This window comes from Equus przewalskii, chromosome 28 (assembly GCF_037783145.1).
Source record: "Equus przewalskii isolate Varuska chromosome 28, EquPr2, whole genome shotgun sequence".
Classification (NCBI taxonomy): Eukaryota; Metazoa; Chordata; class Mammalia; order Perissodactyla; family Equidae; genus Equus; species Equus przewalskii.
The window spans coordinates 12,500,660-12,517,061 of record NC_091858.1 but is presented as its reverse complement, the minus strand read 5'-3'; the positions used below and the strand labels follow the sequence as shown (position 1 = coordinate 12,517,061).

The 16,402-nt window shown below is 37.2% G+C and overlaps 1 protein-coding gene across 1 annotated transcript in view; it reads right to left on the bottom strand.

The window, feature by feature from the left end:
- Positions 1-16,402, bottom strand: part of TEX15 (testis expressed 15, meiosis and synapsis associated) — an 80,257-nt gene that overhangs the window by 50,107 nt on the left and 13,748 nt on the right. Inside the window, exon 3 of the mRNA XM_008541675.2 lies at positions 23-183. Within this exon, the coding sequence (XP_008539897.2) occupies positions 23-161 (139 nt within the window). The 5' untranslated portion in view covers positions 162-183. The remainder of the gene's footprint in view (positions 1-22; positions 184-16,402) is intronic.

Here is a 16,402-nt window from a genome sequence, read left to right as displayed (position 1 = left end):
TCATAGAAATAGTAAATATTACCTTTCCCAGCTGTCCTCCTGATCTTGGGAATGGTGAAGTTCTTTAAAGGACTGATGTCTACACCAGTAACTAATAAAGGTTCATTGGTTGAGTTCATTTTCCATAGTGTCTTGTGTTTAACAATCTCTTTTATTTCCATTTTGTTGGTGGCCTAAAACCAACTGAAAGTTATTAAGCAAAAGGTCAATAAATACATAAGAGTCAATGGCAGTAAAACTGTTTAAAAGTTCTTAAACTAAATTGAATAAAGACATATTCTTGGTCACACTTGCAATAGGTTTCAGTCTCAATTCGCCAGGTTACCCAAAATAGAAAATGAATTAACTTTGACTTTTATATAACATTAAAAATACTTATTTTATAGTTCCTAATAGACCTTTTCCTTGTAATTCATGTTACTTTAATTAGGTAACCAAAAGCCTCTGTGTTCCTTAAAGGTTTAATAATAACTTCCAAAAGACAATTTTTATTAACATTTGGTAAAATTCTTGCCAAATACTCTATTTTTAAAAATTTTTTCCTATATACTTCTATGAATAGAATAATATTACCTAAATCAGAATCTCTTGCCTTGGGAGAAACTTATTAAAGGTGTGAACCAACTATCACAAGGCTATCCCTACAACTGATGGCTGAAAACAGTCAGTCACTCACTGGCTACCGTTCCACAGTACCACTCTGCAAATGGATTAAGATAGCATATGCAGTCATACTAACAGTAACCAATTCCCTTTCCTCCCTCCTCCCTTCTTTCTCCAACTGCCCTCCCCCTGCTCACACACACACACATTGATTCTTAACCTTCCAAGTAGAACTCATATTGGATATCAAAGGAAAGCTATGGAGCCCACACACAGAGAAATATATGTAAACATGGACTTTTCATACCATTTCATTACATGGTTCATGGGTCCTCTGATATCTAACTGCTTAGTTCAAACCTTAGATCACAATCCAAATTAAGAGTTGCCAAAATTCCACAGAAGGATCACAAAGGATAAGATTTCATAGAAGGTTCCCAAAAGATTCCCCCCCCATCTTCACTCCCCCACCCTTTATGAAAGGTTATCTTGCCATCTCCCAATCAAATATGCTTCAGAATAGAGAACAGACTTCTACAAAGAGAAGACAAATCAGCCTTTCTCTCATCCAGTCACATGGATAGACACCAGCGGTGCTGCCTCCTACCAAGAATACCCTTAATATATACCAGCTCCAGAGACAGAATCTTAACATATACCAGGTGCTATAACACCTGCTAGTTTAGTAAGGAGAAAAAGGGAGAATAACTTATTTAGAATAACATATTACAAAAAACTCTTAAATTCATCATGATCTATACCTTCTGCACACAAAGGTATACAACCGTCAGATGAATATACTTTACTTGACGATCCAAGTGCTGCGACAATCCTCAATGTTTTTAACTAAGTTAAATTATATCTTCAGGAAAGATGGATGATATTTCAGCTGTATGGTTTCTTACAAAACATTTCACTAGTAGAATTTACTAATGAAGACTTCTGAAATTGACTAATTTTGTTTCTCAGTGCTTAGGATAATACTTGGCCACAAAGTAGCTAAGTTAAAAACTGATGAAAGACAGACTATTCAGGGCACAGTGGTATTCAATGTCCTTCATCAAATAAGCTGCACCCAGCAATTTTTCAAGTACAACCTTTCAAGTAGGAATAACGCCTCTTTAACTTCAGCCCAAATTAGCCATATTAAAGTGATAACAAATTCATAGATTCTTTCCATTCATATCTTACAGTCCCATAACCATTACATTATTTATATTGTTTATTTTTACATACAGATGCAAAAAAATAAATTATATGTTGCAAAACAAATACAATAGTCCTATAACCATTATCCATATATTTATGTATTATTCCTTTTTATACATGTAAAATGAAATCAGGAAGTCTGAATCCTGAGGGGTCATGCCGAGCCTATTCTACGGCGTCCTGGTTATCCTAGCAGTGGGAAAGGAGAGAGTGAAAAACCAACTCTAAACACTTCAAGCACAGTTCATGCACAAGACACTGCACACTGTGGGTCCTTAACACATTCAATAAATAACAGATTCAAATGAATGAATGAACTTAAAGATCAAACAAAGAAACCAAAACCAGAAAGAATCCCCAACAACTAAAGCATCTATTCACATACGTCTTAAGAGTATGTATATTATGAACAACTTTCAATCAATACATTTAAAGATTATACAAAATAATAAATTCCAGGAAAAATGTAATTTACCAAAACTGATTTGAGAAGGAATTAAAAGAGTGTATTATCCTATTACTATTCAGAAAAAAATTAAATCAATAGTTACAAATTGGTTTTAAAAATAAAGATGATATTTATATATCATCAAGAAGCTGAGTTCACCCCAGAAATGCAAGGGAGATTTAACAATATGACATATGTTTATTTCACTTAACTACATAAACCTATCAAAGGAGAAAAATCAAGAGAGTATCCCAATAGAAGCAGAAAAAACATCTAGCCAAATTCAAAATTCACTTATGATTTTTAAAAAAGTCTTAGTAAAAAGGAATTTACAGAAACATTCATAATTTGATGACGAGTGTCTACTGAAAATTGACAGCAAACTGGTAAATGTTAGAAGCACTATTTTTTAAATTAAGAATAAAACAAGGATACCTACTACCTCTGCTTCCTTTTAACAGTGTGCTGGAGGTGCTCACAAAGGCAGAAGACAAGAAATAAAAGGTATAAAGAAACTAAAAAGCTAACAGGGAAAGGAAAAAGGATTGGGAATTTCTGGGATTGAAAGAGTGAGTCTCAGCTCTTAAGACACAGCTTAGAACCAAATACTAGACAGATTAAGAATGAATTTTACTTAGAAAGGCAAAAAATCATCATGGTTCAAATTTTTGTTCTACCGTTAATTAACAATGTTACAGAAGGCAAAACGCCTAACTTCTCTGAGGCTGCAAGAGTATACCTCACATGGCTGCAGAACCTGGTACACAATAACTGCACAATTAACCATTAGCGTACTCTTGAAGCCTGTGCTATGGAACCAAGTTATGGAGTCTGTCAAGAAGCACAGTATTATACAGATAACTGGGTTAGAAGTCGACTGATGTTGCTTCTAATTCTAGCTCTGCAATTAACCAATTAATTTTGGACAAGAAACTAACTTCCCTTGCAGTGCACTACTCTGAGTGCATAATGAATGGTAATACATTTTTTAGTGGCAATGAAATAAATTCCTTACGTCAAATAGCCAGTCTAAAGACTTGATCCTTTCAAAGCCTATTTTAAAAGAATATTTGTACTGAGGTTCCTAAGATGATCTTTAAAAATTAAGGATTTGAATGCTTGAGACCAGTGGTTAGAGATTAGAGATTACTAAATAAACATGCAAAATCTTTTACCTGATTACTATCAGAGTCTTTAATAACACAACTTGCTGTTTCAACTGAATAACTTAGAGAGCCTTAGAATTCCTTTAATAAGACTCAGCTGCTATCAGTTATGAAAAGGTTTCTCAGGATGACTGTAGACAGATGAGGCATTAGTGAGAAAGATTTTTTCAGTTCTCTTCAAACTTTCACATTAATCAACTTGTTAATTTATCTTTGACATCTCTACAAATTTGCTAATCTTTTTAAAAAGAAACGATGTCTCAGTTTCAGGATTTTCTGGCTAATAACAGTGTTCTAATTTATTTTTGCAACTACCTTTTATTTGTGCTAAATAATACTGATTTTCCAACCCAAAATATACTTACGTAAAAAATAAGTCTGTTTCAAAACATTAAAGAGAGATTGCAATGACGGTATGCGGATATGGCAAAGATTATCCCTCTTCTAGTAAACTCGGGGAAGAGTTTCTGATGAGCAAATAAAATGAATAAATAATATACTTGGAACTCTAGTCAGAGAAAGATAAATTCTGAGTTCTTTGCAGAGCTCTAAATGGCTGAGACTAAAAATTACTTCTGATAAACAAAAGGCTAAATCAGATCATACGTATAATAAACTATACATACACTTAGTGAGATTAAGTCAAGAATCCCACAGTTAAGACTATACAATGCAGAGATGAAATATATTTTAGTCCAACTTCTCATTTTATACATCAGAGGTTGGCAAACTATAGCCTGTGGGGCAAACCTAGCCCACTACTAGTTTTTGTAGGGTCCACAAGCTAAATGACTGAAAAAAAAAATCAAGATTATTATTTCACATCACTTAAAAAATTATATAAAATTCAAATTTAGGGGTCCATGGTACGTTTTACTGGAATACAGCCACACCCATTCATTTATCTACTGTCTGTGGCTGCTGTCCTAGTAGAGCATAGTTGAGTAAATGTGACAGAGACCCTATGGTCCATAAAGACTAAAATATTTTATTCCCTAGCCCTTTACAGAAAAAGTTTGCCAGCCCCTGTTATAAATAAAGCAGTTAAGTATCAAAGAACTGGGACAATAAAAACTAGGTCTCGTGACTTCCATTTCAGGGCTCTTTCTCCTATTCTCCCATTGTCTCAATCATCTCTCCACTGCATTCTGAATCTCACCCCTACGCACTTTGCCCCTCTGCACCCTGCCCAACAGCGTTTCAACAGGCTCAAACCCGATCATTTACAGAATAAACAAAAACCGGCCAGGGTCCATATTTGCCCTTACCTACATCACCTCCTACTTCTTCCTCAATCTACTTTCATTCTACCTCCATTACTCTACCTCAACAGCAATCTTCAGTGACCAGTGATTTCCACCACGGTCTCTCACTCACATAGGTACATTTCTAGCTCATAACTTACTCAGACTTTCTACGTTTGATACTCTTCACCAATCTCTTCTTGAACTAATGCACTCTTCCTCTGACCTGTTTGAAAGCTACTTCTCGGGTGGTGCTTTGGTAGTCTCTTAACAACTTATCTTTATCTGGCCTATATTATTGTTTAACTAATTTTTACTTGCATAAGAAAAGTAAGAAAATATTCTAAAAAATTTTTTAGTATTTTATTGAACCAAGCTTTTCAAACAATAAAAATAGAACCCTGTGGTTTTAATTTGTATTTCATTATCAGTGAGGCTGTGTCATTTTGTTTTTCTGTGAATTACTTGTTCCTGCCTTTTTCTCCATTTTTTGGTCTTAAGGATTTGTAAGAACTGTATATACAGAGAAATTAGTTTTTGTCTGTCATGAGTGTTGCAATATTTCTGCCTTTAATTTTGTTTATGGCATTTTACTCCCACACAATTTCTTAATCTTTTATTAGACTGGATTTTTATACTATCACCAGCAGTGTACGAGAGTGTCAGTTGCTCCATATATGGCAAACTTTAATTTTTGCCAATCTGATAGATGTAAATGATATCTCATTGAGATTAGCTTGCATTTCTTTGATTTTTGATGAGACTGATCATCTACTGATTATGTTTATTGATCATTTGTGTTTTCACATCTGTGAAATGCCTGTTCAAGTTGTTTTTACCTAATTTTCTATGAGGCTGTTTATTTCATTCTATGTATTCACAAGAAATCTTTCTGAAATACTAGCTCCTCACCAATTATACTTCTTGCAAATGATTTCCTCCACTTTTAAAACCTCTTTTTTCACTTTTTTGAACAGAAATATAAATATATATTTTTTAGATTGGCACCTGAGCTAACAACTGTTGCCAATCTTTTTTTTTTATTGCTTTTCTCCCCAAATCCCCCCAGTACATAGTTGTATATTTTAGTTGTGGGTCCTTCTAGTTGTGGCATTTGGGATGCTGCCTCAACACGGCCTGATGAGCAGTGCCATGTCCGTGCCCGGGATCTGAACCAGCGAAACCCTGTGCCGCCAAAGTGGAGCGCATGAACTTAACGACTCCGCCATGGGGCTGGCCCCCCCAGAAATATTTTAACATAGTTGAAATTATGAGTTTTTTTCCTTTATATTTTCTGCTTTTCATCAACTTTAAGAAATAATTCTTCCACAGTCTTAAATATAATCCTCTACATTCTCTTCTGAAAGTTTCATAGTTTTGCATTTCACCTCTAAGTCTTTAATCTGCCTGAGATTCTTTTCTTTTTCTTTTTCTTTTTTTTTTGGTGAGGAAGACTGGCCCTGAGCTAACATCTATTCCTAATCTTCCTCTTCTTGAGGAAAACTGTCGCTGAGCTAACATCTGTTTTGTATGTGGGATGCCGCCACAGCATGGCTTGATGAGCAGTATGTAGACTGGTGCCTGGGATCTGAACCCGCAAACCCCAGGCCGCCAAAGCAGACTGCACAAAATTAACCACTACGCCACTGGACCGCCCCTGATATTTTTCCACGAACATTCTAACATCAGATTCTAAATGAAGTCTTTCTTGACCTCTAGATAACTTTAGGATTTTTCAGAGGATCCCTGAAACGTCTCAAAAGATTTGTTCTCTCTCCTTATAAAAAGGGGGATATTAAACTAATAGGCTTATTTGTTATGTTAAATTACATGGGAAGCATTGTCAAATAACAAATAACATTAAGTCTTCTTTATGTTGTCTTTATATGTTATAAGAGTTCCAGAAATTATGTAAAATTCCTGGAAGTCTAATATGTCCTGGTATAAAATATCATCTGTCATCAAAATTGAGGCTCACACTAAAAGAAATGAATCTGAGTATCAGGTAAACTCCTTAGCTGATTTTCATGTAAAAGCAGCAACAACAGAATCTATGAAGATTGGTACTTGTGGATGAAGTCCATTCTGCCTCTGCAAAGAGCAGCCCCTCACTGCCGACTTCTGCCATCCTGATGTCCCTGTAACATGGCAACAGTTTGCTCCTGAATCAGAAAAATTAAGATGGGGAGACAATGGCTGTAAATTAAAGAAACAGTCAGGGCTATAGGAAACCCAACACAGCCTCTTGGCTCTTCCTAGCTCTCTGGTAAACTCCACTTTTTGTTTTTTGCATTCTTTCACCCACCATAGTGCATTAAGAAAAATTATTTCTGTACCCAGAGTCCTCAGAACTCCTCCCTCTGGGTCCTCTGAACACCCAAAGCTGGACTTCGTTCAACTGCCACTTAGCATAAGTTGTCAGTATGTCCTTATTACTGTATGTATGTTTTCTGGATGAGCTGAAGCCTTCCCTTATCACAAAGCTGATGTGCTCACAATGGTGGAGAAAACTGTCAGAAAGTGTATTTCCCACTTGGGTATACTTTCCATAATCCCCAATGACTGAGGTACCCTCTTTACTAGGCAAATCAAACGAGCCTTAAAAAACCTTGCAAACTTCTCGTGATTATCACTGTCCCTATCATCCTCAATCATCAGGCAAAGTCGAGAAAACTAATGGAAACACTGGATTCAAGCAGAACAAGTATTAATTACATGGGACTGCATGAACTGAGGAGGATGCACTAACATTTTGTTTTTCCAGATTTAAATAAATCTTTTCTCTTTGGTAAGATAGCTTTGTGAGCAAAGATGAAACATTTACTTTTTCTCTCTACTTGATCCCGCCAAAATTCAGAACTTCTTACTCATATAAACAATCAGGCCAAGTTTTAATACAGACAAGTTAGTTTTACTGTGACTATCTTTGGTTAAAAAAAGGAGGGGGGATTATAGAGAGAAGAATTATGTTTGCACCTTTGTAGATATTAGATTCCAGTCCTGTTAATGATCTTCGAAGTATGTTATATACCTGTCAACTGGACTCCTCTGGCCTAAGGTATTGCCTTTAGTCCTGCTGACTGTTTGCACTACTCCCTTTGTAAAACATAAACGCATTCCACATGAGATAATTACCAGCAGACCAATGTCTGTTGGTATACAACCTTCTGCTGATCCCTAGTCTTATACTAGTATCACCAGCTTTTGTAAGTCTCTAATGTCTTTTGCTCAAGCCTACTATCAACAGGTTAAAGAAGCTTTCCCAGATTCCACTTTAAGAGATCCTGTAGGTCACAGTCTAGAGCCTGGTGACTGGGTAGTCTGGAAGCATCCTAAGAGGAAGACAGCACTGGAGCTCTGCTGGAAAGGACCTTACCAAGTGCTCCTGACCACTGACACTGCTACAGAACTAGAAGGCATTGAATACTATGTGCTCCAGCCCGCTACACCTTTCTGCATGATTACAATGGGGAATCATGGCTTATGAATGTCTAGACGGCTGGTGTATGACAGGACAATGCCCTTTAGCATACTACAGTATTCCATTTCAAGTTCTTGTTAAAGAAGAAACCCAACCACAATCTCATAGGTATAGATGAGACTTGGTGACCCCCTTTTTACACTCCATCTACTCTCCATTAATTACCACTGCCAAACCTTTGTCCCTTGGATTCACACAGTCCATAACGATGTGTTGAAAAAAAAAATTTATCCCTAACTATAGCTAAACCGGCAAATTCTACCACTTGAGCCTTGGCTCACCATTAACGATCCCCGGATTCCCTGGCGAGGGTTGTATTAGATAATCAAACGGCACTCAGTTATCTCCTTGCAGATCAGGGAAGCATCTGTGCCATAGCCAACATCCCCTGCTGCACCTGGATCACTTTTCTTCTGGAAAAGTTGAGTTACAATTTGGAAAAATTAGAAGAACAGCACAGGATCTCGCCGACCTAACGTCTTTTAATGACACCCTCTGGTTCCCTAACGAGGTTTTCACCCAGATTCCTTCAGGTCTAGGTGTTTAGATAAGATCAGGACTTCAGATATTGCTTATAATTATTATTGAAATTCTACTATGTGTACTTGTATTTAAATTTCTTATGCTATTAATTACTCAGATCTGCTCAGACACCAAGATTATGGTTACTCAGTGTACGGAAATGATAGATAAGGCTTATTCACATGAACTTTGAGGTAACCAGATGAAATTCCTGGTCAAGGGAACTGCTTAAGAGTCATTTCCTGACTGTCTCCTTGTTTCTCAAATGTGGCCTAACCCTTAGGACACTGACTCCTTGGAATAACCATTAGTAAGAAAGGAAAAAAAAAAATCCCCCCCAACATGGGACACTAACTTTCTTGGGACAGGTCCATCCCAGTGACGTGGGACTACACAAATCTATGGTTGATCAGCAATGCTTTCAGAAAAAGATCTTATCAAATGGGAAAAATGTGAAATAAAACAGAGTCATTTATGTATAAAGGCTTTAAAATGGAGTCGGAAAGCCATTAAGGAAAGGGGTCTTACCCATGTCCTCATAGGGCAGAACATGAACTTTTGAACCAAGTGATGCTGCAAGCTCATCACAGTGATGGCCCTTTGCCTCCCCCCAGCTAGCCTTAGCAATCAATTATGTTGAGCCAACATCAGCTTTCTTCCAACAACGCCAAGGAACATTCTTTGTAATACGAACCTCCCTCTTTTGCCTTTAAAAGCGCCTGCCTCTCACTCTCTAGTTGGACACTATTTGGGTTGCTACCTGAATCTGTGTACCTGGAATTGCAATTCTTTGATCCCAAAATAAATGTCTCTCTGCCTCTCATTTCGGTCCTTTATTTTTAGGTTAACAAATGTAAAACAATGGCATTCTTCTTTGGTAAATAATTATTTTTCATTAAAATATTATTTATGGCACATGTAACAGATGCATTATTTCTAAATGAAAAATAAATGTTTTTAAGTTTCTTGCTTTTAATTTAGTACAGTAAATATCAATAGATATAGTCCTCATTGTAGGTACAGTGCTCTCCTGAGTTCTGTGAATTGTTCTAGCAAACTATCGAAACTGAAGAGTTCATGAGAACCCTTGAATTGGTAGCCAGTTGGTCAGAAGTGTGGATGGCCTGAGGACCCCCCTTGAGACTGGCATCTGAAGTAAGGGCAGTTTTGTGTTGGAATCAGCCCCTAACTTGCGGGGTCTGACACTAAGTCCAGATGGTTAGCGTTCGAATTGTACAGCATTACACTCCAGTGAGGGTGGAAACAGAGCAGATTCTAAAACCAAAATCTCTGAGAACCACTGCCTTAGAGAAGCTCTTGCACACGTATACCTAAAGGAAAGTAGAGGAATGTTCAAAGCAGCACTATCAGTGAAACGTCCATTACCAACCAGCGGAGTGAATAAACCGCAGTGTACATACCAGGAAACACAACACGTGAATGAAAATGAATCAACTACAGCCATCTGAAACACAACGTCAAATCAAGCCGTGAAAGATTACTTAAAGTATGATTTCATTTATATAAAGTTAAAAAATAGAAGTAAAACTAAACAATTTAGAAGAGAAGAAATATCTCAGCAGGCACGTCATCAGCTCAGTGTGTAACAACCTTGGTGGGTCTCAATCGAAAATTTTCAATCCTATACCAGGTGAATGACTAAGTCAGTCTAGGAAAAAATATACAGAAGGGTTTAGACAAATTTGTGCTTTACAGATCTATAGTAAGAGCCTTCCTCCTCCTCACCATCCATTAATGGGGTTTCATTATGTAGGCAGATTGATGATTGATATAACTACTGTATTATATCAGAATTCCAGGAAACCTATTTTTTCAAATTTCAATGTTTCTGAATCAGGACATATATTAACATCAATATGAATTCTAATGCAGTATTTTTTATCTTCTCCATAAACAGATTACTATTAAGTTGATAAAGATCTTACATCAATGGCAATCTAGAACAGAACGAATATGATAGATGTTACACAACTGAGTAGCAGCTGAATGCTGCCAAAAAAAAAAAAACTGACCACTGAAAATTTACTATTTTTCAATAGTCCCAATAAATTCCTTTTACCATTCCCTATTGTTAACTATTACACTTTACAAATTTCCTAAAGTACCATACTGGCTCTCACTCTGACCTAACAGCCAGTCCGTTACTGACAGAGAAATCAGAGGCCTGAATCAGGAGGAACTGTGTTCAACCAGAACTGTATTACTATATTAAAAACTTAGCTTTTAATGACTTATTTGAAGTAAGTGAGTTTTATATTTTTTATTGATCTGAACTCAAACTTTACTTAAGAAGTAATCATAAACTTAAAAACAGCTATAATTGGACTGTGTTCATCCTAACTGGAACTATTTCAATGTTCTAAAATTTACTGATCTAGTGACATGCAGAGAAGGTAAAATCAAATCTCTGACGAATTTGACCACTGCTACTAGATCCTATGATAACTTTATGAATAGACAAAGGATACTTCTTTGATCAAATACTGTCGTCTTTGATAGTTTTGGCTGTAATCACCAGTGACTATGAAACTCATAGAAGTAGAGACACGGACTGTGCAACCAAAATGCAGCTGTTCTTACTGGGCAGACTCAAGTTTCATGACTCAAGTAACACCAGGAAAAAGAGGGCTGGGGTGGAAACAGACGCCTTAGCTCTTTTACCCTGCCAGGCTCACAGTGTCAGTCCTCGGGTAAGAGAAAGCCCTTCGAGGTATGCGAGGGGTAAAGCACATATATATTTAACACACACCCTGTCTTAGAGAGCTACCAGAAGATGCGCTTTGCAAAGAAAGAGAATGAATCTAAAATGAAGATAACACTGGATAAAAAAATGAATGGATCCAACACAGGTTCTAAACCCAAGATGGATGAGAGTGGCACACAATTTCCAGGAAGCTATCAGTCTAGACTGAAGCAGGAAAATGGAAAGGTCTAAAAGACGTTCAAAGAAAAAGGTTAAAAAGAAAAAAGGAACTTACATGTCTTAGCACATTACTGGCAATTACTAGCACATCTACAGAAAAAAATGATTAGATTTATAAAAAAGCAGGCTAAACAAACCATTAATTCTAAGGAAGGTAGTTACAGATGGTCACAGTTGTAGTAAACAATATCTGGATCATAACAATGTGAGCACTGACTTTTAACAAAAAAACTTAAGTATGTTGGAAGAATGGGGGAAGGGAGTGGGATGGCAGGGGTTGGGTGGGACAGCTATGTTCTCATCTACTATGATGACAAAAATCAATGCATAATTTCTACCTCTGATAACCAAGAAATACTAGTAAAAGCATATTATTTATAAGTGTAGAGGTGAATAACTAGGAAAGTAACAAGAGTTGAAGGCAGCTGCCCCTAGGAAGTAGGAATAGAAGACAGTGGGACAACGGACAACTTTTTCCACTATACATCTTTTGGACCACGACTTTTTAAATTATATGCAAATATCAGTTTGATTAAAAAGCAAAAGTTAATTTTTTTAAAAAGTGGCATATTTTATAATTCATATTTGGATAAAACTAAGTTGTACGATTATGCCATTACCTGTGGCAACAACTTTGACAGGAATCAGGATATCAAAGAAGAAGAGTATAACATCTTTCAGAGAGAGGCAGAGTATTCACTTTGATGGAAAAATCAGAAGTCATCCATGAAATTTGCTATCATACGTCAGAGTTCTCACAGATCCAGATAACATTCTGAGGAATACGGGGGCAAAGTTTGCTTTTGTTGTTGCAGTGGTTATTATTATAGAAATGTTCCAAGTCCTTTTTAATTCTTAATTTTATTTGCATTATTCAGTTTTTGTAACACACCTGATACTTTTTTTTCTTTTTCTTTTTTTCTTTTTTTTTGGAGGAAGATTAGCCCTCAGCTAACTACTGCCAGTCCTCCTCTTTTTGCTGAGGAAGCCTGGCTCTGAGCTAACATCCGTGCCCATCTTCCTCTAGTTTATACGTGGGACGCCTACCACAGCATGGCCACCAAGCAGTGCCATGTCCACACCCGGGATCCGAACCAGTGAACCCCGGGCCGCCGAGAAGCGGAACGTGCGAACTTAACCGCTGCGCCACCGGGCCGGCCCCACTTTTTTTTCTTTTTAAAGATTTTATTTTCCCTTTTTCTCCCCAAAGTCCCCCGGTACATAGTTGTATATTTCAGTTGTGGGTCCTTCTAGTTGTGGCATGTGGGATGCCACCCCAGCATGGCCTGATGAGCGGTGCCATATCCGTGCCCAGGATCTGAACCGGTGAAACCCTGGGCCGCCAAAACGGAGCAGGTGAACTTAACCACTCAGCCACGAGGTCGGGCCCCACACCTGACATTTTTATAAGCAATGCTTGTACTTTCATTTGGAATTGGCTAGTTCATCAAACGCTATATAGAAAGTGATAATATTCTGTATATAGAAGAAAATCAAGGCTAAAAGAATAGTAATTATAAACTTGCAAACAATGTAAAAGAAAAACATTCAGCGGTAAGTGCTTATATTCAAGTAATAAAATCTTGAAGAAACAGGGATTAGACAGTAGAAGAATGAACAAAATTGTAAAAAGCCCTTTCTCACTAGAAATGTGCCTGGAAAGAAACCATTCTTGGCATATCCCTGTTCTCCCACTATAAGTACTATGCAGAGTAACACTTTTTAATGTAAATATATAACTAAACTCAGGGTTTGGGTTGTCACATAACTCTTCACTAAAAAGAATGTATGAGGAGACAGTCTGCTATAAGTGGAAAGAACTAGCCTGTTTCTATTAGAAGCAAACACCATGGGTCACTGAGTAAATTCAGGAGGGGGAAAAAACCTGGCAGAAAATAGAGCAAAAGTTCAACAATAATTATGGCTTGGGTTATCGGTTAAATTCCTTTTTATTTTCTACTTTTGTATTTTCTAACATGTTGACCCCAGAGAGATGGAGTTAAAACCGTTCTAAGATCCCACATTATCTACAAGGAAGGTAAACATACTAATTAACTTTATTTATTTTTTTTCCTGCTTTATCTCCCCAAATCCCCCTGGTACATAATTGTATACCTTAGTTGCAGATCCTTCTAGTTGTGGCATGTGGGACGCTGCCTCAACGTGGCCTGACAAGCAGTGCCATGTCCTCGCCCAGGATTCGAACAGGCGAAATCCTGGGCCGCCACAGCGGAGCACTGGAACTTAACCACTCAGCCACGGGGCCGGCCCCACTAATTAACTTTAGACTTAAGTTATGCATGCATGTTTTAATTTCCAGGCTAACAAGATGGATGAATAATTAATTGGTTTGGTAAAGAGTCTCAACTCACTGATTTGTAAACACTGATTATGTATTTTTTTCAATAACTGCTACTAATTGCACTCTTGTTATTTCTGTTAATTTACCCCTCCTAATTCTCCTGGTAGCAGGCTTTTTTACAGAGTTCATAACTTTTAACTCGCACTTAATCATTGAAAGTCTCATTTAATTAAAATAAGAGAAAGAAAACAATCTTATAATAGAGAACTGTCTTAACAAAAGACAAAATCAGTTCTTCATAAAGACCAAAAAACCCTGAAAAATAACTCTGCTAAGGCTGATCAAGAGGAAGAAAGATACACTTAAGACAATTTCTTTATGAATCCCAATAAGATTTTTTTCTTGCAGTTAGAAAAAAATGACTTTAAAATTCATGTGGAAGAATAAGTGTCTGAGAATAGCCAATATCCTTGCTGTTATTGAAATTTATTACAATATTACTATAATCAAAATGATAAAGTATTAGCATAGGACATATATAGATAGTAGAACCAGAAAAAGAGTCCAGAAATAAATCTAAGCATCTACGAAAAATTAATATATAATACAGGTGGCTTTTCAATTTGTTAGGAAAGAGATGGTTTATTTATTAAATGGTGCCAAGATGAATGGTTACATATTTGTGAGGAAACAAGACTAGATCCCTAATTGAGAACATAATATTAAAAAATTCAAGTTGGGGGGTTGGGGGATGGTGAATTCGGTAAAGGGGGTCAACTGCATTGTGATGGATGAAAACTAGACTTGATGGTGAGTGCACTATAGCTGTAGTATATACAGACACTGAATTACAATCTTGCACTATAGCTGTAGTATATACAGACATCAAATTACAATCTTGTACATCTGAAACCTATATAATGTTATAAACCAATGTTATCTCAGAAAAAAAAAAATCCCCTCTGGCAAGGGCATTCAGATTTAGAATCCTAAGATTTGGCTGCCTATTGGGAAGGAGACAACAAAAAAGGCCTTTCATTCTTCCTGGTATCCTAGAGCAGTGTGGGAGTTTAAATACGGGTCCCTGAATTGGTTGATACTTCTCCCTCCAACAGGTGGAGCCTAATTCCCCTCCCTTTAAATATGGGCTGGACTTAAGGACTTGATTCTAATGAAGAGAATGTGGCTGAAGTAATGGTGTGTGTCCAAAATATTTGGTGTCCTCCTTGCTCTAGCTGGACAACCTGCTCTGGAGGAAACCAGTTGCCATGTCATGAGGACACTCAAGCAGCCCAAGGGAGAGGTCCATGTGGGGAGGAACTGAGGCCTCCTGCCAACAGCCATGTGAGGCGCCATCTTGGAAGCAGATCCTCCAGCCCCAGCCAACATCTTGACTGTAACCTCATGGGAGACCTCAAGCCAGAACCAGCCAGCCAACCACTCCCAGATTCCTGATCCACAAAAGCTGTGTGAGATAAAAAACGTTTGTTGTTCTTTTAAAAAAAAAACCTCAAGTTGGATGTAAATGTACACTAGAATCAATCATAATACTTTCTAGCAATGCTAAGGCATTTCAGGGGAAACAACATCTAGAATATTAGGAAGTTTATTAATGAAATGAATAACCTGGGTAAATCCCCCTTCAATAATGATACAAAGGATGCTAAAAGAAGCTGATAAAAAATATAAGGTGAAAGGGGTAGAGATTGCAGTGAAGCTAAAAAAGCACCATAGGAGAGATGGAGTGGGAAGCACAGAAAGAAAAGAGACTGTGGGCAAAGAGACTGTCTGCAATACTAGCACAGTGACAGTTTCTGGTAATGAAGAGTGTCCATCCAAGTGGAAATGAAGCATTAGACTGAGGCAGCCAAAAGCAGGAAGATACAGGCCCATGGAAAGGAACGGAGTGACGACAGAAAACTGGAGAAAGAAATTCCTTCTGATAGCACAATAAATGAATAAAACACTAAGAAGGAAAATATGAATTTTGGAGGATTTTTAGGAAATCTCCAATAGCTGAGGCTGAACTAATTGTTAGAGAGCAAGGTCACAATCTAAAGGCTTATGATCCGTGTGATGAGAAGGAAAAAGGCTCATATGAAAAAAATATACAGCAAAATGACTCAAAAGTTCACACCTAACTTTACACAAATAGATTTTCAATAAATGTCTGTTGAACTGGGGAGTGAGGATTGCAGAGGTAAAGTTAAACAATACATTGTTTTTCATGAACTAGAAGCTTGAAGCCAAATTTTGTTGAAGCGGCAGACGATGCCCCTAAGCTGCTATCAGTAAAATTCAACTGTTAAACAATTCTCGTTTCACTCAAAGAATGTTGTTGACCTTATCTGTCTATCAATTTGGGCAGGAGCATTTGGTTGAGCATCGATCACTTCTCACGGATTTCAGATTCAACATCTATGAAGCCATTATGATGTGACACGTATCCCCTTAGGTAAATTTAGAGGTTATTCAGAGGTTTA